Genomic DNA, 27,841 nt, shown 5'->3' with positions numbered 1-27,841 from the left:
TCGCACATACTTGTGTTACTGACGTATTATAAACTGTTTAAAAGTTACAATACTACAAATATGGAATGAAAAAACATAAGTCAGGGCTTGTCCAGGTAGAGGAAGCCCTGAAATGTGGTATTACATAATGCCATTGTTGGGGTATGTTTATGTTTATGTTAGATGAGGTCCAGTGTGTGTGTGTGTGTGTGTGTGTGTGTGTGTGTGTGTGTGTGTGTGTGTGTGTAGGTGGCAGCAGCAGAAGCTTCATGTCAGGCGTGTTTGGTGTGTCTGTGTGGGAGGAAGAGCAGGAAGAGTGGAGCAGAGGTTCAGAAATTCGGTTTTAAATCTCTACAGCTGAGACACGCACTGAATTCTCATTAATGACAACTCGGAGGCGCGTTTGCTGGACAGGAGTCTGGTAGTAGCTTTATTATCTTTCTATTGCACAACGACGAATGGACGTTAGCGTTAGCATTTTAGCTCCGTGATGACCGTGCTGAGGAAGAGGTAGCTGAACGTCAGTAAGGAGGAGGAGGGAGGCGGCGGCTCGGCGCGCCGTGTTACCCCGTGCTGACTGACTCGCACTGCGGCGGTTTAGCGGATGTCGCTGCGGCGCTGCTCGGCTCGCTCCGGCTCTCCGGCGCTGTCGGAGGCGGCAGCGGGCAGGGAGCTGTTCGAGGCCTGCCGAAGCGGAGACCTGGAGCGGGTCAAGAAGCTGCTCAGCGCCGAGAATGTGAACAGCAGAGACACAGCGGGCCGCAAGTCCACTCCGCTGCACTTCGCCGCCGGTCAGTAACACAACAAACTATAAACATTAGCATTATTACAGGGTTGTGTGTGTTAGCAAATGTAGTGCACATTTATACAGCGACAGATCATATACGTAAAGAAAAACAGACATTTAACATCTAGGCTCAATATCTATCTATCTATCTATCTATCTATCTATCTATCTATCTATCTATCTATCTATCTCTCTATCTCTCTATCTATCTGTCTGTCTGTCTGTATATATATGTAAATTAAGTGATGCGTTATACCAAATTCTCGAATCTGATTGGTCAGAAGGTTTTAATTCATTTTCTATTAGTAGCTTGGAAAGTAGTTCCGGTTTTGAGCCAAATCACAGGCTCTTATTAATGCGTTAATTATAATTATATTAGATATGAGGTCTTAAGCAGTCTTGTGTCCTTGTGTACTCATTCTACATCATCATCTAGTGCCGAAGTTCAATTCCAATACTCGTGAAGTATGAATCTGAGGGAGTTCTTGAAATCAAGGATGCGTTGAATACTCACTGGAGCGACACCGAAATTACACAGAAATTATTCTGGAAATACGGTGGCAGATGACGGAAGCATGACTGGAGTTGTCCCGCCCTTTGCAGCTATAACAGCTTCAGCTCTTCTGGGAAGGCTTTTCGCGAGGTTTAGGAGTGTGTTTATGGGAATTTTTGACCGTTCCTCTAGAAGCACATTTGTGAGGTCAGGCACTGATGTTGGACGAGAAGGTCTGGCTCACAGTCTCCGCTCTAATTCATCCCAAAGGTGTTCTATGGGGTTGAGGTCAGGACTCTGTGCAGGCCAGTCAAGTTCATCCACACCAAACTCACTCATCCATGTCTTTATGGACCTTGCTTTGGTCACTGGTGTGCAGTCATGTTGGAACAGGAAGGGGTCATCCCCAAACTGTTCCCACAAAGTGTCCAAAATGTCTTGTGTCCAAAATGGGTATCAGCGGGCAAATGGTGCGAGACAGCAGACTGGACAGAGAGGAAAAATGTGCACAATCGAAAGCTTGAAATAAATCAGAGATTATTTTTGGTTATGTTTGTGTACTGTAAGTCTCCAGTGTTAGTATGTTTTCATGGTAAATGTAACAAGGTGCATTTATTTTCCTATCATGAAATGCTTTGAAATAAATTCAGATATTTTGGCTTTTTTTTTAATAAGACACTACAGGTTTCAGTAATTATCCACCTTATTGCTGCATCCATGAAATAACTACACAGGACTTTGCTATTACATGACATTAGAGTTATTATAATTATATTTTTAACCGTCTCGTGTTCTGCTCTGGTGTTAGGATTTGGTCGTAGAGATGTAGTGAGCTACCTGCTGCAGCACGGAGCTAACGTTCACGCACGGGACGACGGCGGCCTCATCTCGCTCCACAACGCCTGCTCGTTCGGCCATGCCGAGGTGGTCAACCTGCTGCTGCGGCACGGCGCTGACCCCAACTCCCGAGACAACTGGAACTACACCCCTCTCCATGAGGCAGCTATCAAGGGCAAGATCGACGTCTGCATTGGTAAAATAAATTTGCTCGCAGTTTGGATGCGAGTCGACTTTAGAGGGCGAATCAATCTTACGAAAAACCCTCCATCATGAGCTACATTAACACGTGCACTTATTTTATCACTGCGTCTCCAGTCAGTGTACTATAAAGTCTTCAGTATGCGTTCCTACTACTGGTTGCCATAGTAACAACATTTTTCAGTAGGTGTTGCAGCTAAAATAAAAACTTTTGGAGGGAGATTTGGTGTTTATTGTAAAAAAAAAAACTCAATACATCTTCTCATACGAGATGACGGGGTGTGTGCTGTTTGCCACGGATCATCGTCTGTGTCATTATATTTATTTTAAAACTCATTTATGGGAAGTGATTCGATATAAAGGATCGTCGATCTCTTTATTTCCTTTTTTTTAATCCCAGTTTAAATATTGAGGGTCTTTGGGTTGTAAAACTGTAAATATGAAATATAAATTTGGCTTCGGCTATTCATTCATTCATTCATTCATTCATTCATTCATCCATCCATCCATCCATCCTCCTCTGAAGCAGGTTACACCGTATATATTTTTCTCCCAGTTTATATTCTTGCCCGTGGTCCGATGCGATGTTTCTAATTGTTCCCGTTGTTTTCAGTCCTGCTGCAGCACGGAGCCGAGCCCAGCGTCCGAAACACAGACGGGAGGACGGCGCTGGACCTAGCCGAGGCCTCCGCTAAGGCAGTCCTGACTGGTGAGTCAATCTCACATGCATGACTTAAACCTGTATTGCTTAAGCAAAGCTTTCCTAAGTCAGTGGACTTTTCACACGTTACGCAAACTAATCCGTTGGCTTTTTTTTCCCTCCCACACAGGAGAGTACAGAAAAGACGAACTCCTCGAGAGTGCAAGGTACCGTCGCCTCAGCTTGAAAGCTTCCTCCGAGCTTTTAGCGATCAATACACCCGAATGCCAAGAAGATTCATTACTATAATGTACCTGAGCAGAGTTTTATGTGTTTCCTGTGCAGGAGTGGAAACGAGGAGAAGCTGATGAGCCTGCTCACGCCTCTGAACGTCAACTGTCACGCCAGCGATGGGAGGAAGGTAGGTCAAAGCCGCGGACATAGAAAAAACTGTTGACTTCAGGTTTCGTAGCAACATGAGCAGACACGAGAGCGAGCAACACGGCAGTAGGGGATGGTTCAGTTTCTACACAGTTCCTGGTTAAACAGAGTCACAGTTCCAGTGACATGGACACTGAGAGACAGCTGACATTTGAATTGAGATTTTCTTAGTCCTATGCAAATTTAGGGATGATGTGGTCAAGTATCAGATTTAGACAATGGCCTACAAAGTTCCTCAGCACAATTCCTTCTCTGTCCATTAACAAACAGAAGAAAAGAAATGGCTTGGGTTTCTTTTCTAACTACAAGTTTACAAGGGCTGTTTTTCCTTTTTTTTCGCACCTTTTTTTCTTTTTTCTCCCTTTTTACCCTTTTCCACTCACTCTCTACCCCGTTTTTTCTTGTTTTTACATTTTTTTGTTTGCTCTGACATTTGGTTTTGGGATAAAAGAGAGTTAAGAGAAAAATAAAAATAAATAAATAACAGAGAGTATAATTTTTATGACCTGGTGTTTACATTTCATATATCATACCATGCAATTTTTCAGTGAGCAAAAATATTGGAACATGTGACTGATGGGTTTGTCTTGTTCCCTAGGTGTGTCCTTTATTATTATTATTATTGTCATTATTTTAGCTCTTAACGTTTGTTGTTCTTTTATTTTTTCATTTTGGTTTTAACTTTCAGTTTCACCTATTAAGTCTGCATTTGATATTAAAAATGATAATTGCTACCAGTATTTTTATTTCTATTTATGACCCAACGGTTTGTGTCTTTTTTGCAGTCGACCCCCCTGCATCTGGCTGCAGGCTACAACCGGGTGAAGACGGTGCAGCTGTTGTTGCAACACGGCGCTGATGTCCACGCTAAAGACAAAGGGTACAGCAACGTGTCTCTTACAGCCAGTGTGATCATCTATACCTTCTCTTTAAAGTGACTCTGTGGTCATTTTGTGACATTTTTGGCCATCACTAACCACACAAAGAAATTCTGCTGACTCTGTAGTGTGTTGTTGAGTGTTGTTCAGTGACCTCCTGTTCCTCACTGACCCAAACGTCTCCCGTTTGTGTCCGGCGATAGATCCAGGCTTGAGAATGAGCTTGTTCATCTTGCTGGTATCCCTGACACTGATGCTGTCTCCCCACCTTTCCCCAGCAGACCACACCACAGTACATGATTTTATTTCCTGTTGTATGTTCCCAGGGATCTGGTGCCCCTCCATAACGCCTGCTCATATGGCCATTACGAGGTGACCGAGCTGCTCCTGAAGGTACAGTTCTCACTTACACCTTACAAAATATTTTAAAGCTCATGTTCAACAGGAATCATAATGAGATCCATAAAACTGGTACTGATCGCTTCATGAACTAAGATTAAAAGACTAATAATAAAAAAAATAAAAAAAACCCAAGCATCTAAAAAACACCTTCTGCAACATGGCTCAATGAATTGGCTTTTTCAACTTATATATTTGGTTTACTAGCTAAAGGTTTCCTTTATACTTCATCTTGTTTTCAAGTGATATATCAAACCCGCTGTAATCATCTCGTTAAGGTCAATCCTTGCCTTGCTTTTTTTCCCCTCTGACCATTATGGTCCAATTACAGATGCACCAAAATCTGTTCATGCAGTAGAGTTAATTGTGTTCCTAAAATAGTTTCACGGTTTACTTTTTATGCCACCAGATGTTTTGTAGCCAGGGATCTGTTTGGGTATAAAATAAATTCCTTCTCAGTATGGATTTTGATAAAGGTATGATAAAGGTATGCAAATAATATTTAAAGTACCTTTAAACTTACCATGGAGAATATATTAGGGCTGAGTTTACTTTGGTGCTTGGACCCCTAAATTTGATGTCCGTTATATATGGGGTGTGATTTCAACTGTACTAGAGAATGTATTATGCATTTAATTTTATATTTAAGTTTATATTATTTTATTTTTATTACATTACATTACACCATGGCTATGCTTCATGGACCCTTCATGGATGCTTCATGGACCTTAAAAAGAATTCCTTTTAAGAAAGTTAGGTTGAAAAGCTATTACACTGTTTATACATTGCAGCATCCACTCATTTTCTCTCACATGTTTTCTGCGGTCAGCACGGTGCCTGTGTCAATGCCACAGACCTGTGGCAGTTCACACCACTGCATGAGGCGGCGTCCAAGAACCGTGTGGAGGTGTGCTCCCTCCTGCTGAGTCACGGAGCCGACCCCACCTTCCTGAACTGCCACAACAAGAGTGCCATCGACCTGGCGCCCACTGCCCTCCTAAAAGATCGCCTGGCCTGTAAGAGCTAAATGCCGTGTCCGAAAAAGTGCAGATTCGTGCTTGTGTCAGGATTTCTAATGACAATATTGAGTAAATGTTAGCTTTTCTCCTGAGATTTCACTGTTTCACTGATTCTGCCACAATAAGAGCGTATATGGATTAGTTGAAACAGTGATAGATGATAGCTATAATATCACAAATGTTAAAATAAACTTTTATGAATATTTTAAAAGCATTTCATGACAAATTTATATCAAAATTAGGTTTTGAACTCAGTGTTATTTATTTATTTATTTAGATATTATTCTATAGCTAAAGCTCAAAAAGTGTTTAAGCACTGACCTGTTGGCTCGGATATAAATGGACTCTGACTCTGTTGATGTTTTCTCCAGATGAGTTCCGAGGTTATGCTCTACTTCAGGCAGCGCGTGAGGCTGATCTCTTCCGGCTTAAAAAACATCTCTCACTGGAGACCATCAACTTCAAACATCCTCAGACTCACGAAACGGCTCTGGTACAGTAGTCAAAAAATCCTTCCCGGGTGGACATTACAGATGAAATTTCTTGTTCCAATATTAATTCATGATCTTTTGAACTTTCCTACATTTTGTAGTGTTACAATTTGGACTTGATTGGGATTATACTGGTCAAAAGCTTGTGCACACCTGACCATCACACCCATATGTGCTTGTTGGACATTCCAGATTAATTCCTCACTTCTCCACACTTCTGGAGCTTTTTCCTGGATTATGGATAGTTATACATGGAAATGCTTTATTGTAAAGCTCAGGTAGTCTACAGAGGTGCAATACAAAAAATATGCAGAAGGAGAAGAAAGAGTTGGGAAAGGATTATTTTCAGATATGTGTATACACAATATAGGACTGGTACGTATTAGACTCAGTGTTAGTGGGATCAGACACTGATGTCGGGTGAGAAGGTCTGGGGTGCAGTCAGCAATTCAGTTCATCTCAAAGGTGTTCAGTGGGGTTGAGGTCAGGGCTCTGTGCAGGACACTCAGGTTCTTTCACTTCTTGTCATGCCAGAACAGGTCTGGGTCTCTTAGTTCCAGTAAAGAGAAGTTGTAATTTTACAGCAAACAGGCATTTTTCAGGAGACAGTGCTTGGAAGAACCACATATGGGTGTGATGGTCAGGTGTCTGAATATTTTTGGCCATATAGTGTATTTTAATATAAACTAATATCTTAATATAATCATTTCCTGGATTTTCCCAGATTCTGTTAGAGTGCAAACCTCAACAAAAAGCATCATGGTGATGATCAAGAAGCTATCAAAGATAACAACTCCAGGGCAAATATTTGGGAAAGACAAAAAAAAATCTGGACATTCTTCAGAGCACAATCATTTAAAATATGACATTACCATGACCATTCATTGGCCATGTAAAGAGGGAATTGGTCAGAAATGCTATGTAGAGGCCAAGGGTACTGCTGAACATCACCACTTAATCCCAGTGAAGTCCAGTTCCAGGTAACACTGAGAAGAGTGGAAAAGCTCCAACGCAAGCTCTGTATATCAAACTGGACATGTTACAACATCAAACACACATTACAGTAAAACCTTCAATAGCGATGACCCTTCTCTGTGATTTTCGGCAGCATTGCGCCTCCGCGTCTCCTTACCCTAAGAGGAAGCACGTGTGTGAGATTCTGCTACGGAAGGGTGCCAATATAAACGACAAGACGAAAGAGTGAGTCTCACACACACACCCTGTGTTACTGCCTTGCAGCTTTACCATGTGCTATACATACTCATTAACACAAAAGCGATATTTTTAGATTCTGTTGAGTAAAGATGTATTGTTAAAGATTTTTCTTCTCACCTTCTACAACTAAAAGTCCAACTACCATGTCAGCTATTTTTATTTCACACAGAGCATCTCTACTGTCTCTGAAATGGCACTCACATTGCTATAGTTAACTCTTCTATTATCGATGGTCCGTATTTTCTATCCCGGATTTATTTCCAACTTTTAATTTTTACCAGCGGTCTGTTTTGGTTGTTTCCATGTTGTTGATCATCGAATTTCTTTGTCATGTCCCTCTCCACACTGGTGTTTAATGACTTATTTGAAAGTAGACACTCAGACCTTTAAGAATGTGTAGTGTTTTTTTTTAATTATTTCTGTTTTTACTTCCTAAGAATACCCATCTGGCTCATTAACACCTCTGGCTCTTTTCCTCTTTTTCTCTCTTTCCGTTTCTTCCTCAGCCTCCTGACTCCGCTGCATCTCGCCGCCGAGAAGTCGCACAACGACATCATCGAACTGTTAGTGAAGCACGAGGCCAAAGTAAGCTCAGTCGTCCACCCCTCTCACGCGCTTCATTCATCCATGTCGGAAAACAGATGTCAGAGCGAGAAACAGAGTGTGAGTGTGTGCTGCTGTTTGTGTTCAGGTCAATGTGGTGGACGGTCAGGGGCAGACACCGCTGCACAGAGCCGCTCAGCGTGGACATCTGCAGAGCTGCAGGCTGCTGATGAACGCCGGCTCGGACCCGCTCATCACCTCGCTGCAGGGCTTCACTCCATCCCAGCTCTCCAAATACAACATCCAGGACACGCTGCATGGTCCCGGTGAGACGGCTGACTAGCAGGAACACGCATGAAATAAATAAATACACTTTCAGTAAATGTTTGAACTGTCCATCTACCTTTCTTTTTTCTCTCTCTCTGTCTCCTTTTTTCACTCTGAGCAACTCTAGTGCTTCATCTCCAAATAACTTCAAATAACCTGCTTCCAGAAATAAAATGGTTAGGGTCAGTGAGAGGAAATGCCCTCAACGGCCCCCAGTACACATTTCAGCTATCGATACTCTTGTTAGATTAAGACCTACTCACCTCTGACAGCCATGACACAGTGTTCAGAGCCAGATTCCTTCCTTCCTTGCTTTTTCTTTCTTTCCTTCCTTCCTTCCTTCCTTCCTTCCTTCCCACTCCCTCCCTCCCTATTTTTGTTTTTAATTTTTTTTAAACATTTTTATTTTTTTAATGGCAGTTTTTTTAGAGCACTCATCACAACATTAGTGCTTTATCTCCATAAAACTACAACAAATGTCCTTCAGCGACAGTGTTCTCAGTGTCTCTTTTGTATTGTGTTTTATCTCATCACGCACATCTCTCACTATATTTGAATATTTTTTTAACTCCTTTTTGCCCCCGGCCCTGCTGCTGTTTTTCTTTATCTTTTAAATGTTTCATAATCTCATGATCCTTCAGTGTAAAGCTCTCAGTACAACTCATAAATCTGACTGCTTGCATATAAAGATTCATTTTCTAGCCATTGTATGAACATAAGCATTAAAAACAAAACTCAGTCCATATGTAATCATTCCCTGCAGTCAGTTTCATATTCTCCTGCTTCTCCACTCCTGTAGCAGATGCAAAAGCATGCAAATTACGTGCAGATACTCAGTACAGTGTAAACATAACAACAACTGATCAGCCATAACTTTATGACCACCTGCTTAATATTGTGCCGGTCCCCCCTTTTGCTGCCAAAACAGCCCTGACCCGTCGAGGCATGGACTTAGATTCCTGAAGGTGTGCTGTGGTATCTGGCACCAAGATGTTAGCAGCAGATCCTTTAAGTTGTGACCAGGCCATCTTCTTCCTTTGCTTCGTGGTCCAGTTCTGATGCTTACTTGCCCATTGTTGGTGAATAGGGGTCAGCATGGCGACCCTGACTGGGCTGTGGCTATGCGGCCCCATACACAACAAACTGTGATGCACCCCTTTCTATCAGAACCAGCATTAACTTCTTCAGCAATCTGAGCAACAGTAGCTTTTCTGTCAGTTCGGACCACACGGGTCAGCCTTCTAATCGCTCCCCACGTCCATTATTGAGCCTTAGCCGCCCATGACCCTGTTGCCGGTTCACCACTGTTCCTTTCTTGGACCACTTTTGTTAGATACTGACCACTGCAGACCGGGAACACCCCACAAGAGCTGCAGCTGGCGTGTAGAACGCTGAGCTTTGGTGAGTGTTGATGTTTGTCTTTTCTCCACTAGAAGGAGTGCTGGCTGGGAATTTGGACACAGACAGGCAGCTCCTGGAGGCCTCCAAGTCAGGAGACCTAGAAACTATAAAGGTAAACAGAACAGCTTTACACACTGTAAGCAAAAAGCACAGAGCTGTTGGGGGATGTGGTAGCTTACTTAAGGTGTTGAGGGTTGTGAGTTTGAATCCCAGCTCCACCAAGCTGACACTGTTGTACCCTCGAGCAAATCCTTTAATTCTTAATTGCTCTAGATAAGGGCATCTGCCAAATGCTGTACATGTAAAGATTAACCCTGTAATTGGCAAGAACATTAATTCATTACTCTTTGTAAGCACTGTTTTTGAGGGTTTCCTAAATTTAAAATGGAAACGGAACCCATTTATACGTTGATGTTCCCATGACATCCTATCTTCCTTTTATAATGCCAACATACAGCTTTAAAAGCAGGGTTTAGAACCCCAGGGTAAAGCACAGTGAGTGATATACACTATATTGCCAAAAGTATTCGCTCACCTGCCTTGACTCGCATATGAACTTAAGTGACATCCCATTCCTAATCCATAGGGTTCAATATGACGTCGGTCCACCCTTTGCAGCTATAACAGCTTCAACTCTTCTGGGAAGGCTGTCCACAAGGTTTAGGAGTGTGTTTATGGGAATTTTTGACCATTCTTCCAGAAGCGCATTTGTGAGGTCACACACTGATGTTGGACGAGAAGGTCTGGCTCTCAGTCTCCGCTCTAATTCATCCCAAAGGTGTTCTATCGGGTTGAGGTCAGGACTCTGTGCAGGCCAGTCAAGTTCATCCACACCAGACTCTGTCATCCATGTCTTTATGGACCTTGCTTTGTGCACTGGTGCACAGTCATGTTGGAAGAGGAAGGGCCAGCCCCAAACTGTTCCCACAAAGTTGGGAGCATGGAATTGTCCAAAATGTCTTGGTATGCTGAAGCATTCAGAGTTCCTTTCACTGGAACTAAGGGGCCAAGCCCAGCTCCTGAAAAACAACCCCACACCATAATCCCCCTCCACCAAACTTTACACTTGGCACAATGCAGTCAGACAAGTACCGTTCTCCTGGCAACCGCCAAACCCAGACTCGTCCATCAGATTGCCAGATGGAGAAGCACGATTGGTCACTCAGAGAACGCGTCTCCACTGCTCTAGAGTCCAGTGGCGGCGTGCTTTACACCACTGCATCCGACGCTTTGCATTGCACTTGGTGATGTATGGCTTGGATGCAGCTGCTCGGCCATGGAAACCCATTCCATGAAGCTCTCTGCGCACTGTTCTTGAGCTAATCTGAAGGCCACATGAAGTTTGGAGGTCTGTAGCGATTGACTCTGCAGAAAGTTGGCGACCTCTTCGCACTATGCGCCTCAGCATCCGCTGACCCCGCTCCGTCAGTTTACGTGGCCTACCACTTCGTGGCTGAGTTGCTGTCGTTCCCAAACACTTCCACGTTCTTATAATACAGCTGACAGTTGACTGTGGAATATTTAGGAGCGAGGAAATTTCACGACTGGATTTGTTGCACAGGTGGCATCCTATCACAGTTCCACGCTGGAATTCACTGAGCTCCTGAGAGCGACCCATTCTTTCACAAATGTTTGTAAAAACAGTCTGCATGCCTAGGTGCTTGATTTTATACACCTGTGGCCATGGAAGTGATTGGAACACCTGATTCTGATTATTTGGATGGGTGAGCGAATACTTTTGGCAATATAGTGTATGTTCTCCAGCTAACACATTGGGGAGTTTAACTGAACAATAACGTGTTTCAGAAGTAATTGTTTATTGTCGTGTGCTGTTGCAGAAGCTGTGCACGCTACAGAACGTGAACTGCAGGGACGCAGAGGGACGCCAGTCCACACCGCTGCACTTCGCAGCTGGATACAACCGTGTGGCCGTGGTGGAGTACCTGCTGCAGCACGGTGCCGACGTCCACGCTAAAGACAAAGGGTGCAATCTCCTTCCCTTTTCCGTCATTCCTGTTATCTGCCCAGGATTTCACTAAGGCTTTTTCTGATTCAAAAAGGGCTTGATTATGCTGCGTCCTTTATGACCATGAAGACCCTGATTTGTTTGTTTAATCTGGCTTTAGAGGCTTGGTTCCGTTACACAACGCCTGCTCCTATGGACACTATGAGGTGGCGGAGCTGCTGGTGATCCACGGAGCTGTGATTAACGTAGCTGACCTGTGGAAGTTTACACCATTGCATGAGGCTGCTGCAAAGGGCAAGTACGAGATTTGCAAACTGCTGCTTCAGGTAAGAACGTTTTATTGCTTTTTTATTCTGTCATTCACTTTGACAAGCATGCATTTATCACGTTTTTAAATATATAATGTTTATATATAAGGTTTTTTTCTTTTTCATTTCTGATTCTGACGTTACTGTGCCTCATTTATCAAGGCGGAGATAAAAAAAATTTCTTAGTCAATAATTTGCAGGAGGATTTCCACAAGAACGTGTCTGCGATAATCCAGTTACGTTAGAAAGGTCGAGAGAGCTCAGTAATGTGTGAGGCTGTATTAATTGGCACAGTTCACTGCAAATTTGCATATATTTATACGTTTAAGTAGCTTATTTATTTTATTGCAGCTTCACACTTGAAACAAATTTGTGGAGGAAAGCCATCCAAACCCAGAGTCTTCGGTAGCTGATGCGCTGCAGTGGCTGAGCTGCATTAGTGGAATATTTTGGATGGCTCTTTTAACCATTTAGTCGTCATTACAGGGGGTCCTCGACTTACGTCAGAATTCCGGTCCTACGGCACGGCATAACACGATTTTTGCCGTGAGTCGGAACTCACATACTTCGTATGTCTTCCTCGTATAGCGCCGCATGACCACGTATTTGTCCTCTCCGTTCGCCAACTAGTCCCTGCACGAAATTTGTTTTAACATTGCAAACGCCATAAGTCGGAGATGGCGATGTAACCACGAAACGCCGTAAGTCGAGGACGTCGTAAACTGAGGACCTGCTGTATGTTGTTGTTTTCAGCTCTTGGTCAGTTTTGCCTTTTATGGTATTTTGTGGGTGTCGCCAAATGTAAATGATTTGTTCTGTGAGTTCCTTTAAAAACATTTTAACATTTATACTAAACTTTGATAAATGAGGCCCATTGTTGTACTGCTGTTGTGTGATTTTAATGGTGTCCATTATGTTGATATTTTCACACGTTAACTTCAAATCCCACATCTGTCTGTGTCCCCAGCATGGCGCAGATCCCACCAAGAAGAACCGTGACGGGAACACGCCTCTGGACCTGGTGAAGGAGGGGGACACGGACATCCAGGACCTGTTGAGAGGAGACGCCGCGCTGCTGGACGCCGCCAAGAAAGGCTGTTTGACCCGTGTGAAAAAACTCTGCAGTCCAGGGAACGTCAACTGCAGGGACACGCAGGGACGCCACTCCACACCGCTGCATCTGGCAGGTTAGCACACATGACGGGGTTGTGTACATACACACACACGCACAGTCAGCATGTGATTTCTATTTTTTTTTTTGTTTCTCAGCTGGCTATAATAACCTGGAGGTGGCAGAGTATCTGCTGCAGCATGGCGCAGAGGTGAACTCGCAGGACAAAGGAGGTCTCATTCCTTTACATAATGCTGCTTCCTATGGGGTGAGTCTCATACACACGCTTTAACACCACTGTCTTCAGGAGATCTTATGATCCCAAACCCACTATGAGTCAAGCACACAGTGTTTTCAGCTCTGTTATTAACCGAGTCCATAGAAATATGGTCACTATCGGTCTCTGTTGGTAAGTAGAGAATGATTTCAGTATGAATGTGCAAGCGTATAAATGCACACTACGTTTTTGGTCAAATAAACTGGACCAGGCACTTTAAGTGCAGTTGAGATCATAACTTTACACACGCATTGCAGAACCTGTTGTTCACAAGATGTAATAGTAACGTTCACTGATGCTCAAGAAGGCAGCACGACGCATTAAGAGTCTGTGGGGTGTGTAAACTTTTGAACAAGATGATCAGGGTATTCTGGGAAACACGTAAATATCTTACCTTGTTTCTGAAGGGCAGTGCTAAATGAATAAAAAAAAAAAAAAAGGTCTTAAATAATATTTACACTGATCATCCTGCTCAAAAGTTTACACCCCCCCTGACTTTTAATGCATCATGTTATCTTCTTGAGCATCAGCGAATGTTTGCTTTTGTAATATTTGTGCCATGATGAGGAGATCATCAGTCTTATTCACTTCACCTCTCACTGCTCACAATGTTGTACCTGATTGGTGTATATATAGAATGTTTGTAGTAGATTTCATAGCATCGGTTGAGGTTCCATGAGCAGCAAAACACTACCCTAATACCCTATAGACCAATTATCAGTGAAGCATGTGGTCTGCTTGGTAAAAGCACAACCCTCATTTCCTACAAAAACTACAAACAAATAGCTTTTAAACACGAAAGCCCAGCAGACCTCATCAGAGTAATGTGCTGGTCTAAGTCTAAGCTTAGGCAGATTAGTACTGGATGATATTTGATATATGCAATCGTTCAATAAATAGAGGCATGTATGTGTGTGTGTGTGTAGAGATGTGCGTGATTTACGGAAGGTTTTCGAAGGTTTAAAGGGCTCATATTGGGACTTAGTAAGTGTGAGGGGCGGGATCGCCAAACTACCCCATGGGCAGGAAACCGGAGCAAGTCGTGTGTTTGGTGTTTCACAGCACGTGGACGTGGCTGCATTGCTCATCAAGTACAACGCATGCGTCAATGCCACTGACAAGTGGGCGTTCACGCCGCTGCATGAGGCTGCTCAGAAAGGGAGGACACAGCTGTGTGCGCTGCTGCTTGCACACGGTGCTGATCCGACACTGCGCAACCAGGAAGGCCAGTCGCCGCTGGACCTTGTGACGGTATCCCATGACTCCCTCTGCTCGCTTCGCATCATCACCCAGTGGAGGGGGTTCGCACCTCTTCACACATTTCCCCCATCAGCCATGTTGCTCCTTCGTGCCTCAAAGTGTGCTTGTTCGAGCATGCTGCTTAAAGGGGCAATAAGCAATTTTAAGTCATATGATAAATCAGCTGCAAAGGAAAGAATTGGTAGAAAGTCACGCTACAAGGGCAGGTAATGTAGGAAGGCAGCCTAAACACCTAGCATGAGAACATCAGTGTTGCCCAGTTGCCTGAGTGTTTATCTTAAGCTAGGTTGCCAGGTTAGCAAGCGAAGTCTAGTGTGCCAAAAGTGCTCATGTGTACTCCTGCCTATAATTACTCCCCTGCATTAGTCTGACGCATTTGTTGTGTGCGTCCTCAAAAGCTAATGCTACACAACCCCCCACGTCTCAAATAACATACCACATTGTGTCCCACTCTAGATTATTTTATTTTATTTTTTTTATGATGATAATCCTAGTCCATTTCCATCTAAAACAACTACGGTGTGAATTAGGGCTGCAACAAACACGTTTAAGATACAAATAAATCAACTAAATCTGATTGTTTCGATCTCTGTATCTTGAGCTTGGACTCACTTGACCTTAACAAGCTTTACACTGTTAAGCTACCTTCAAACGTAAGTCTCTAGCCACTCTACCATGAAGTCATGAGCAGGCCTTCCTCCTACCGGTTGCCATGGTAATAACATTTCTCAGTGGGTGGAGCTGAAACGAACCAGTCAGGAGGGAGATTTGGGGTTTCAGCAGTGTATATCATACGAGATGAAGGAGACTCGGTGGTCACTACACCAAGTAGTGTTGTGTCACTGATCTGGACACGGCCATATCTAGCCAGAAACTCCCATGGAATGAATGATCTCTGAATCGCGGTGTGTGTAAACATAGCTGTTAGAACTCAACAGCACTAGCTTTTCTGAACGTTTCTGAGTTTGTTGTTATCGAAGCCTGTGATGCATTCTACTCAGAAACGGATGACATCATAACTTGTCTTAATTGTCGGTGAAGTAAATCTACATCAGTGAGCTGTTAACGACTCGATTAATTGTTGCAGCCCTGGTTTAATTAAAAAATATTTATATTTTGAATGTTTGTACCAAACTTTAGTGGAAGTATGTTGTTTCAGACCGAGCTTACAAACCCCTCCGAGGTTCACGCTCAGACCTCAGCGTCATCCTGCATCACGTCATGAGCGGATAAACGTGAAAACATCCCCAGATGTTAAGAAGCATGCTCACTTTGCACGAACATGCCTCGTTTTTTTTTTTGTTGAATGTTGTGTTTGCTCGTGACGTGCGTCCTCGCCGCTGATGAACCAGCTTTACGCTTGTCTGTTAAAAACACGGACATTGGCGCTGCACCTGCGTGTTCTGTTCAGGTCAAAATGGGCCGTGAAACTGCTGCTACGCTTCAATGTGCTCCAGAAATGTGTGGTGGTGGTGATGATGAAAATCTGCTTCATTTTATTTATCAGACTAATGGAGCTAACAAGGGGACAGGAAGGTCAGAGTTACAAGTACAACAAACTGCATGCGTCCATCATCATCATCATCATCATCATCATCATCACACACACACCTGCTGGAGCTCAGGGTCTCACACAGACTTGCTGCTGTGGTTTTCAATACAGTTTGCAGAATGCTTAAGTGGTAGCTATGATCTTTTCTTAGTTGTTAGCTAGATTAGCGGCAGCTGCGTGTTTCTTACACCACGTGTGGCTCAGTTTGACCTGAGAGGGACTTAAAGCGCTGCTCTTCGTAATCCTGAAACATTTGGGACTGTATTTCCTGTCACATGACCACCATCTCCCACCATCAGGAGTGTATACAAGCATGTGAAGGGCTTTTTTTAAAAAAAAAAAAAAATTTAGCTAGCTAATTCCGACAAGCACAAATAAACAAAATTGCACTCCTCTGACCCTTTCTGGTTTTCGATGTCCTCTCTCTCTTTCTCTCTCTCTCTGTCTCTCTCTCCAGGCCGACGATGTCCGAGCCTTGCTGACTGCCGCCATGCCTCCGTCTGCACTTCCCGCCTGCTACAAGCCTCAGGTCATCAGCGTGTCTGCTTCCAGTGCAGTCGCGAACTCTGAGCTCTCCTCTGGTTCTGTCTCCGCCCCCCAGACTTCCACCTCGGGCCTGGAGTCACAGGACGGCCACATGCCCAAGCTGCTGGGGCCGTCAGGAGCCGAAGGAGCAGTGGGAGTGGAGAAAGCAGAGGAAGGTGAGGGTGTGAGGATCAGATTAGCCGGAACGGGTTGACCCAATGATGAGCCAAGAAACACACTGATACAGAACTGGTTTCATCTGTACATTGTGTTTTATCTGAAATTAGCGAGAGACTCCGCTTCCGTAGTGAAGACGAGTTTTTTCTGATGAATTGAAAACAGGACAAAGTCGTGCAAGTTCGCCTTCGTATAAAAAAAAAACTACGGTGGCTGAGAAGCAACACAATAACAAATCCAAAAACACAAGGACGATTCAGACCAATCAGAAAAGGTAGATATAGTTTGTGAACTGAATTCTTCCCTCTGATTGGATGAGACATGGGTCACTCAGGATCTGTGTATGGTGTGTGTATGAACACAGCTCTGCTCTTATAGCGCTCCTTACGTCCTTTAATCTGGAATAGTTTGCTCTTCCGAACATTCCTGGTGTGTTTTTAGAGATAATCTTTACGCCATGATACGCTATCAGTATATCCAAAATCACGCCATATGAATGTCCTTCCTCAGAGTAGTGCTGAATGAACTCCATTTTCTTATCAATATAAATATGTTTGTTATTCTCTTTAAAATATTTAAAGAAAAACAATGTGTAAAGTGTAGGCAGTTCTCTTTCAAACACTTGCTCGGTATCTCACTATGGGAAACGCCTCAGGCATGATAGACTATGGAAGCACCAATTGCACCACGTCTGCACAGCTCACCACCCGGGACCTATATATATGTATCTGTGATCCCTGAAACGGCATTCTTGTTCTCTTCCCCGTGAAGACATTTTCCTCAGCACTACAGCTGCACTGCTCCAGTTCACAGACGCACCGTTAAGTTGAGCGTTGCTGAACATAGTGCAGTTGCTATTGTCTTCGCGCTGCTGGTTACTGAGCTGCCCTGCCTTTAGTAGTGCAGTTTAGGATAGCTAATGCGTCAGGGTGAGCTACTGTATTCAGCATACCATGTCAGGGTCCAATATGGTGCCGGAGATTGAGAGTCACCCCTTCCCGGTCTTGTCCTGCAGCACGTGGGTTCATGATTTCTGGTAGAGATCCCCATCTGATGTGTATAGCTTGCATGGGCGTCAAGCACGCATAAGCTGTGCTTGCGGATGTGGAGAACTGTGTGCATTGTCGAGTTATGCCAGCGAGGATTCTGGAAAGAAGGCTTCGGGTGGCCGCCTCCTCCGGCGAAAATCTGTTAAAGAGACTCAATCCTCTATCCCACAGAAATTTCCCTCGTGGGGGGATATTATGGACTCGGAGTTCCCCGAGCCCATGACACTTCGACCAGCAACTTCTGGAGGAATGTGAAGAACCGGAGGGGGAGGAGGACGAAGACGAGGAGTCTTCTCGGAGATGAGCCGGATGATGAAGAGGATGACGCCATCCTGGCTGCGACTCAGGTGTCCAGACCCGCGACTGTGCAAAGTGGCGAAATGCCGTCGAATATGGCGGATTGTGACCTGGTAGAAGTTTGTAAATGTGCGGCAGCATGGCTTAACATTGCTTGGCCAGGAACTCCCGGAGACGCGTAAAACGTGTATATACATTAAACGTGATATCTATGACGTGAAAAGGCTCCCTTCCCGCCTTTCCCCGGTGAAACAGCTGCTTCCTGCCTTACCAGCATGCGTGGCAGAAATGAAGCGATCGTGGGACAAGCCCTTCTCTCACAGAGTGCCTGTTAAGGGTTACTCTTCACTGGATGTGAATGAGATGGAGGAACCCCCCCCCCCCCAGGTGGAACAGTCAGTGGCTCACCACCTGCACCCAAACAGACAAAAAAAAAATGGAATGCTTCACTGCTTCCATGTTTTAAAAAATCTATAAGTCAACATCGCCAGCCGTGCGAGCCCTTAACATGACTTTGCTGCTGATGGCCTGTCAAGCTGAGCATTGGAGGAGCTGGGCACTCAACTAGACTCCAGGAATCCAAACCCAGTGGTTTGGGAGGAAATCTGTAATATTACAGACCTCAATCTGCGCACTTGACGTGGCGCTGTGCAGAGCTGTGGCTGTTCGATGGCTCTCGCCGTTGCGGGCGAGAGGTCGCTATGGCTTAACCTATCGAGCATCGGGGACAGGGAGAAATTAGATTTCCTTGACGCTCCGGTAGACTCCAAGAGTTTATTCGGCCCAGCGGTTGAGGCAATGAGACAAAGATGCGACCTTCAAAAGAAAGAAGGCAAGGCGTTTTGATGTCTGCTTGCCTCGAAAGAAATCACCACGTCCTCCTGCTCCGCCGCGGCCCGTCCCTCCGATGCAGAACAGGAGATTTTTGAGCGCACCTAGGATCGCAAAACCCCAGAGCGCAGAGCAGTCCCCTGCTCCGAGCACTAGTAAACCATGGGGTAAGCAGTCATTCGCTGCGGCAGCCCCTAAGTCTAGGTCCACTCCCCTTTCTAACAAGAACAAGAGAGATACCTAGAATGCAGTCTCCACAGGGGAGGGATGGACAGCACCAGGGGTTCTCTATGATGTCCTTCCCCGAGTCCGCCACACCTGTTCCCCCACCCGCAAAAAAGCTGAGAAATGTGGTCTATGGACAACTTTGTTTTAGATTGTGTACAGGGCAGTTCGGCTTTCCCCTCATCACGTAATGTTTCATGTGTTGCACTCAACGATGAAACGTTCAAGTGCAGAAAACTCAGCCACCAGAAGTATGTGGTCCGAGAAACTTAAGCACAAGTTCACAAGTGTATTGTTACAAAGCACTTCAAACTTGGGGTTCAAAGACAATAATAAAAAGTTATTATTTGTCGCATCCAGGCTCATCGCCGAGGGCACAGAGACAAAAAACACAAAAATTCACTGAACCGAGAATTAAATCGGTCTCCGGGCCAGACAGGTCCCATCCGATTTTTTTCCCGACCTCTAGATGGTACCAAAAGACCATCCGCTAGCTCTCTGCCAGGAGGCTTGGAAAGATTGTTCTGTGCATCCTTGGGTCCTGGTGACTGTAATGAAAGGTTACAGGCTGCAGTTTGCTATAAAACCTCCTCCCTTCAAAGGGATTACAGCATTTGTAGCAACAGGCGATTCAGCCTGGGTGCTCGAAACAGAAATAGCCTCCCTGTTGGAGAAAAGAGCTATAAGATGAGTTTCGGTGGGGGAAACTCGGAAGGGCTTCTACTCCCATTATTTTCTCATTCCAAAGAAAGACAGGGGTCTTCAACCAATACTGGACCTACGTGCGTTAAACAAGCACTTAAGAAAATACAAATTCAGAATGCTCACGATCAGAGCGCTCACTCGCTCGATTCGCACGGGTGACTGGTTTTCCACGGTTGATCTCAAGGATGCTTTTTTTCCTATAAGCATTTACCCCGCACACAGGAAATATCGTAGATTTTCCTTTCAGAGCGAAGTGTACGAATTTGTTACTCTTCCATTCGGGCTGAGCCTAGCTCCACGCATATTCAGCAGGTGCATAGAGGCAGCGCCGTCACCACTGAGACTGAAGGGTCTCAGGATATCTGCTTATCTGGACAATTACCTGGTATGTGCACAGTCTCGGGAGCATGTGGAGCAGGACACAATGACGCTCATGCATCACTTAACGAGTCTGGGATTCAGAATCAACTATGCCAAGAGCCTATTGACTCCATCTCAGGAGACGCGCACACGCTCGCGCGCACACACACACACACACACACAGGAAATCTGGTGACATTCAAAACGTCTCCGTTTGATGGGCATGATGGCTTCCTTGCTGTCAGTGGTCACTCTGGGTTTACTCAGGATGAGGGAATTCCAGCGGTGGGTTGCAGAGAGGCGTTTATGTCCTCGCCGTCATCTCACGCTCTGCGTGAGAGTGACGGAGGAATGTTTGGAGGCTCTTCATCAATGGAGAGACCCTTCCCTATTCCGTTAGGGGACTCCGTTAGGGGGAGAGTCCCTCAGAAAAGTGGTGACTACGGATGCATCCCTGATGGCCTGGGGGGCCGTTTTTCAGGGCAGGTCAGTAAATGGCTGCTGGACGCCCCAGCTCCGCAAACTCCACATATACCAATTGGAGCTGATGGCAGTGTTTCTGGCACTAAAACATTTTCTCCCGTTCTTAAAGGGATGTCACATATTGATCAGAACAGACAACACGACGGTGATAGCGTATTTCAATCACCAAGGAGGGACGCGCTCGGTACAATTGCACAATCTAGCGAGCAAGCTGATTGTCTGGAGCGCGGCATGCTTCCAGTCACTGCGCGCAACGCATGTCCCTGGGGTCCTGAATGTGGGGGCAGATCTCTCCTTTCAAGGAGCAATTCGTTATACAGAGAATGGTCTCTCCATCCGCAGGTGATGGATCAGATCTGGGAGAGGTACGGCAGAGTGGCCGTAGATCTCTTCGCCTCGTGAGAAAATGCAGTGTCCGCTTTATTTCTCTCTCAAGGATGTAAATGCACCTTTGGGTATGGATGCACCGTAAAAAAACATACAGAAGAAAAAACACAGCGTAAGTCTGTCTAGAATAAGAGATGAATCTAATGTATAAGATTCATAACCTTATAGAAACATGACCTAAAAGAAAAACAGCTAGAAATCAGATCTCATGAAATCAGATTAATGACGGAACGTGCCTTTCACATACAGATCCAGATCAGTGGTGATGTTTTTACATTTAGATTTAATATTAGTGATTAGTATTTAGTGATTAGTATTTAGTGATTAGTATTTAGGAGCAGTGGTGGCTAAGGTGGATAAGGCTCTGGGTTGTTGTTATAAGGATCAGGCTTCAAGCCCCAGTACCACCAAGCTCCACAATTGAGTAAGGCCCTTAACCCTCTCTGCTCCAGGGGGTGCCGTGTCATGACCGTGACCCCAACTTCCTCAGCTAGGACATACGAAGAAAATGATTCCACTCTGCTGTAATGTATATGTGGTGATGATAAAGGCTTCATGCTCACAGTTCTTCTATTCAGTGAACACAGTTACTGCAGTACTATAAGGTTCTGTCTGGATTAGGATGGAATTTGAGAGCAAAGGTCGTGATTGTACATGCTTTGAAATCGTCGGTCTTTTGTTAGCTAGACCAGATGCCTAGCAACGGTGGTCTGTCACCGTTTAGGTTTCATGTGAAAGTACAGAAATCACTTTCTTGCTTTTAGACAAACAAATAAATTTGTACCAGGAAACCGATAGCCGGAGTCAAGTTTCAGCAGGTAAGATTCAGAGGAAGGTGATAAACGACTTCTCTCTGCACAGGTGCAACCTTGGAATTGAGCATCGGCCAGTTTCTTCATAAACTTGGACTGGAACATCTTCTGGAGATCTTCGACCGGGAGCAGGTGTGTGATTTGATTGATTCTTAAACCACTTTGTTTCCTGATTAGTTTATTATATAACCGATTCAAAAACTAGGAGTGTGCAGAATGATGCGCAATTATGTACACACTTGCCAGCCACTTTATTAGGAACATCTATACTTTGACGCAATTAATTATTCGGCCTTGTCTAGGATGGTTAACTCTGGTCTGTTTACAGATAACGCTGGATGTGCTGGTGGAAATGGGGCACAAAGAGCTGAAGGAGATCGGCATCAACGCTTATGGCCACAGACACAAGATCATCAAAGGAGTGGAGAGGTTCATTAGCGGACCTCAGAGTGAGTGCCCGGAATGCTAATCTCACTGCACCCATGAACCCTCTGAGGTTTATTCTACACTTTGAAACATTTTCAGTCGTGTTCTAGGCTAGACGGTTTCTCTAAATTCTTGTGTGTGTGTGTTTGCAGCATTATAACGACAGGTGAGTTTTAAACAAACCCTTTTTCTCTGTGCTTTTATTAAGGTTTGAATCCGTATTTAACTCTGAACACGGCTAACAGTGGGACCATACTGATCGATCTGGCTTCGGACGACAAGGAATTTCAGTCTGTTGAAGAGGAGGTAACTTCTAAAACTTCTCAGATTACACTCTCTCTTTCTCTCTTTCTTTCTTAATTCTCAAGGCTGCAAATGTAATCTTTAATCTATAATGTATAATTTTTTACAGACTGCACATGCATCTGTCTAATCTGTCTCAGTTGATTATTCCAAATCTGGCTTGAATGCATGCAGTCTGAACGAGTTCCCCCAAATATCAACAGCCACGAGATCATGTCAATAAATATCCAGTGTGTCTAACGTCGTCCACACGTGTCGCCTTTCAATAGATGCAAAGCACAATCCGAGAGCACCGAGATGGAGGTCACGCCGGCGGAGTTTTCAACAGATACAACATCGTGAAGGTAAAATCTGCTTCATTTGGGCCGAACGTGCTCCCGGGTGAGTCAGGAGACATGTTTGTGATTTCGGCTGCGCTCTACACAGATCCAGAAGGTGTGCAATAAGAAGCTGTGGGAGAGATACACACATCGCAGGAGGGAGGTGTCCGAGGAGAACCACAATCACTCCAACGAGCGCATGCTGTTCCACGGTGAGGGTTCCCGAATCTGCCGCTGGTTCAGAACATTCCATCGGTCATCTCATACGTACTCATGCTAGACCGTTTGCCTTCATTATTCTGAAAATTCGGAATTTACTTCTCCAGAGTCTCAAGTGTGCATATATCATCAGTGGTTCCTCTAAGAAAGCTCTTAGTGGTGTTCTTCAACATGCCTCAGTTCACAACAGCTTTCTTAACAGCTGGTTCTTAATGCTCTAGGTTCTCCGTTTGTAAACGCCATCATCCACAAAGGCTTCGACGAGAGACACGCCTACATCGGAGGCATGTTCGGAGCCGGGATCTACTTCGCCGAGAACTCGTCCAAAAGTAACCAGTACGTGTACGGAATCGGGGGAGGCACAGGGTGTCCGGTTCACAAGGACCGGTCGTGTTACACGTGTCAGAGGTGAGTGTTTATGTTTAAGCAGAACACAGAGACTACAGTAGGAACAGTGGTTGGTGTTAAGAGCGCTTTGTGTCTCCGGCTCCAGGCAGCTGCTGTTCTGCCGTGTAACGCTTGGGAAGTCATTCCTTCAGTTCAGTGCCATGAAGATGGCCCACTCTCCACCGGGCCATCACTCGGTGTCGGGAAGACCCAGTGTCAACGGCCTCGCCCTCGCCGAGTACGTCATCTACAGAGGAGAGCAGGTACTGTATACCTCTCGAGCTGTAAACAAACTGAAAGCAAGTCAGATATGACTTTATCGCTCATCAGTCTCTACAGTGTTTATGAATAAAGCTCGTTCCACAGATGATACGTTCACACACACAGCGACTAGACTAGATGTGGGCGTGTCCAGATATTTTGTGAAAAAATATATGCAAATATCCTTCCTCTTATACAACAGATACACATGGCTGAATTGAATACACAAACACTGGAATGTTCCATATAAGCAACCTTTGTTGCGTGGGAAGCTCCGCCCACTGAGAAACATTATCACCATGGCAACCATAATCCAGCCACTACCATAAACATCACCATGTGTGCGAATTATAGTTTTCCTATATAGCAGTGCCATTTTGTAAATGTGATAGTCGTTTTTAATTCTAATGATGTTGTTCCTCCTCCTCAGGCTTATCCCGAATATCTGATCACCTATCAGATTATCAAACCGGACGGGACTCTGGATTAAGACCCCGGCTCTCCAGTACAGACTGTTCTGGCACACTGCATGCACATTCTCATTCACACACTTTTGTTCCGCCTTTTCTACTTGCCTTCCCTCGCACCCTTGATATTTATCACACATAACCGTCCTTTTCTGCAGACCTCATACAGTCAGTCGCTAACACTAAAGTCACAGTTTTCCCAGAAGCCTCACGAGCGCATCACAAAACTGTGGCTTATTTATTTATTTTACACAAGACGAGTGTATATAGATCTTTTTTTTGTACCAGCATGTTGCTTTATGGATATTTGTATTATAAAGATTCTATGCTTGGACGATTGTATTGTATAAAATAGATGTTTGGAGGTAATCCCGTTAAAGCTACAGAATGTACGATTTTGGAATTTCAATTTGTGGAAGAACGTTTCATAACGTGGGTCGGATTAACATCATGGCTGCGGGTGCGAGTTCATACACGTTCAGATGAGTTTTACAGCTACAGAATAATGACTCCAATGATCCTGAAACGTTATCTGATCTTAGCGCCGCAGGCAGCGTGGATAAAACACTAGCTAGCTAAAGCGTGGTATAGAGAACAAACCTGTAACGTGGCTTCTGGCACCGTTTTGTTCTCCAGTCTGCGAACATCTGGAGAGAAGCAGATGATGTTAGCATACAGCTAAAAGCAAGAAGAGAACGCTCCAATCAGTCTCCAGTGATATATAACCAAGAAAAGAGGGAGAAACCCAGAAACGCCTTCTGGAGGTCTGCAGTACTCTAGATTAAATAACGAATACTGGCTAATGATACAAACTACACAAAAAGGATGAACTTAATCTTACACTTTCCTTCTCTCTCTCTCTCTCTCTCTCTCTACTTCCTTCCTTCTTCTTCTCTCACTATCTCTCCCCCCTTACTTCCTTCCTCTCCTCTCTCTCTCTCTCCCTCCCTCTCTCTCTTTTGTGCCTATAGTTGGCCGTGATGATTTCTTACACATCTCATCCACCGTATGACGCACATACTCAACTTTACAGCCGGTTCCGATCCGTCACACGATTACAGGATTATCAGGGTGACTCACAGCTCAGGAACATCGTATTATACAGAATTTTATTGTCCCCGTAGTCAGTGATTATTTTTTTCCCTCCAAAAAATAATAAAAAATCTGCACCCTGTAGCTTTAAACACCATGGCTAAAGCAAGAAACGTCACTGAATATTGTCACACTGTTATGGCATTACGTTAGATGTTCTTGGTGTCAGTTTCATTCCACTGCAGTGGTGCTGTTCTTTGTAGATATCCTCCGTACAGACAGGATGGATATTTGTCCAGGACAATCTCAGAATTCTCAATTAAAAATCAAGTTTCAATTTGTGACGGAGGAAACGGAATCTGTTCTGCATTTCAGTACTGATTTAATACGCCTTCAACATTTCCTCCCTCCTGATTGCTGTTTCAACATTTTTGCAGTAGGACATGTACTCAGATTACACACTCGCTCTTATTCTGCAATGTTGCATGGCAGCAACAGCAGATTTCAGCTCAAGGCATTCTACAAGAGGCTTTCACTCTGGCAGTTTAGTCTGAAACAGAGCACAGTGTTTTGGCTATAAAAAAAGGAACCTGAGACTACCTGTAGGTACACTATTGCCAAAAGTTTTGGGACACCCCTTCAGATCATTGAATTCAGGGGTTGGGCTCGGCCCCTTAGTTCCGGTGAAAGGATCTCTTAATGCTTCAGCTTCATACCAAGACATTTTGGACAGTTCCATGCTTTGTGGGAACAGTTTGGGGATGACCCCTTCCTGTTCCAACATGACTGCACACCAGTGACCAAAGCAAGGTCCATAAAGACATGGATGAGTGAGTTTGGTGTGGAGGAACTTGTCAGGACTCTGTGCAGGCCAGTCCTCAACCCCATAGAACACCTTTGGGATGAATTAGAGCGGAGACTGTGAGCCAGTCCAAAAGTCTGCCTTCACATGCACATGAATGTAATATGGAGTTGTCCTGCCTTTTGCAGCTATAACAGCTTCAACTCTTCTGGGAAGGCTTTCCACAAGGTTTAGGAGTGTGTTTATGGGAATTTTCCCAAACGGGTTACACAAAGTTGTTACACAAAGTTGTTACACAAAGTTACACAAAGTTACACAAAGCATGAAATTGTCCAAAATGTCTTGGTATGAAGCTGAAGCATTAAGAGTTCCTTTCACTGGAACTAAGAGGCCAAGCCCAACCCCTGAAAAACAACACCTGAACTCAACTTTTGGTAATATAGTGTATTTCAGTGTGAGTTCGATTACCGTGAACATGAACAACTCGTACAAAACTCATACTTTGTACAGGAAGTAAAGTAACCTGCATGTGTTTTTACAGATGATGACATCATTAGTTTCCACAACACACAGTGTTGTGGGACACAGAAGACATCATGTGAGCTTTTTTCCACAATGTTCAGTTTCTGGAATTTCCATAAACACTTTTGATGAATAGTTGCCTATGGGACCAGATATGATACTTCATGTAGCCATCGACTCCAGCAATTAACCATCACACCAAGTCCTTGTGCAGCTTCTAACTCCTGAGAAGAAGTAACCAAGTGTGTGTTAATAACAGTACTGGGAATGCACACTCCTTTCCTCCTGAACATGATGGACAGCCCTCGTTCATCCTAACAAGTAGCTGGGTTAAGACATCAAGAATGACGTGACTCAAGCAACTCTTATGCCGTCGTTTCGTAAACGTCTCTGATGCAACTCGTTTGTTGTGCATGGTATTCTTTGTAGTGTCATGTTTGGAGATGCTTTGCTTTGTGCTTCTTCGGTGTTCCATGGCAGGGACAATAAATGGAAAACAAAAGGTGTGTGTGTTTGTTTGGTTGATGTTCACAACACACAAAAGTGAATTATATATGAAGCAAAGTGGTACAGTGGGTAGTGTTGGCATCTATGTCCACATGGGTTTCTTCCAGGTTCTTGGGTTTCCTCACACCATCACAAAACATACCAGGTGGACGAGTGGCCATATTAGTGTGTGCGTGATGCCCTGTGAGGGACTGGCGTCACATTTAGGGCGTGTTCCCACCTTGTAGCAGTGTTCCTGCGGTTGTGTTAGCTCCAGATCCACTCTGATGCTTCATGAATGATGCAGTTTTCAACCTTCCTGTTCTGTTACACCATCGCATTGTTACGTTTTCTCCACCGGTTTCACCAGTGCTTGCCTACAAAGCCAAAAACGGACCAGCATCCATTCACCTCGAAGCTCTTTTACTCCTCACACTGCACCACTCTCTCAGATCATCCAGCACTGGTCCCACCATCTATCAGGGAACAATAAAGGTACACACCAAGACACTTCTCTGGTCTAGCACTCTCATGGTGGAATGAAGACCTAGAAAAAAAATCTAATACATTGTTTTTGCTCTTCTTGCTGTATTTCTTCCCAGACTGATAGGATTCTTAATCTGTGACCTAGTGAACCAGT

General features: G+C 44.5%; 1 protein-coding gene across 3 annotated transcripts; it reads left to right on the top strand.

Annotated features, from left to right (window-relative positions):
- Window positions 1–253: 253 nt before the first annotated feature.
- Window positions 254–26,483, top strand: LOC131363687 (poly [ADP-ribose] polymerase tankyrase-2-like). Of its 3 annotated transcripts, XM_058406448.1 has the most exons (27): window positions 254–770; window positions 2,068–2,292; window positions 2,911–3,006; window positions 3,128–3,164; window positions 3,283–3,358; window positions 4,164–4,258; window positions 4,583–4,649; window positions 5,485–5,671; window positions 6,046–6,167; window positions 7,274–7,365; window positions 7,887–7,965; window positions 8,072–8,249; window positions 9,684–9,763; window positions 11,490–11,635; window positions 11,778–11,943; window positions 12,893–13,112; window positions 13,195–13,304; window positions 14,376–14,564; window positions 16,583–16,826; window positions 22,026–22,108; window positions 22,305–22,425; window positions 22,611–22,708; window positions 22,975–23,049; window positions 23,132–23,237; window positions 23,466–23,652; window positions 23,738–23,894; window positions 24,323–26,483. In XM_058406448.1, exons 1-27 carry the CDS (start codon window positions 584–586, stop codon window positions 24,380–24,382), a joined length of 3,483 nt encoding a protein of 1,160 aa, XP_058262431.1. In that variant the 5' UTR covers window positions 254–583; the 3' UTR covers window positions 24,383–26,483. The 3 variants fall into 3 exon arrangements, with proteins under 3 accessions (XP_058262431.1, XP_058262430.1, XP_058262429.1); XM_058406447.1 differs by lacking the exon at window positions 14,376–14,564 and having other exon boundaries at window positions 255–770; window positions 9,687–9,763; XM_058406446.1 differs by lacking the exon at window positions 14,376–14,564 and having other exon boundaries at window positions 256–770.
- Window positions 26,484–27,841: the final 1,358 nt, after the last annotated feature.

The sequence above is a fragment of the Hemibagrus wyckioides genome, linkage group LG13 (assembly GCF_019097595.1).
Source record: "Hemibagrus wyckioides isolate EC202008001 linkage group LG13, SWU_Hwy_1.0, whole genome shotgun sequence".
NCBI classification, from domain to species: Eukaryota; Metazoa; Chordata; class Actinopteri; order Siluriformes; family Bagridae; genus Hemibagrus; species Hemibagrus wyckioides.
Note: the sequence above shows the minus strand (reverse complement) of the source record. Positions and strands in the feature narration are given on the sequence as shown.

Bases quoted from the DNA above. Each gene is read 5' to 3' on its own strand.
- LOC131363687 (XM_058406448.1), top strand. From the start codon at position 584: ATGTCGCTGCGGCGCTGCTCGGCTCGCTCCGGCTCTCCGGCGCTGTCG. The intron at 3,359-4,163 runs GTAGGTCAAAGC...TCTTTTTTGCAG, and splicing joins ACGCCAGCGATGGGAGGAAG to TCGACCCCCCTGCATCTGGC. The intron at 11,944-12,892 runs GTAAGAACGTTT...CTGTGTCCCCAG, and splicing joins TTTGCAAACTGCTGCTTCAG to CATGGCGCAGATCCCACCAA.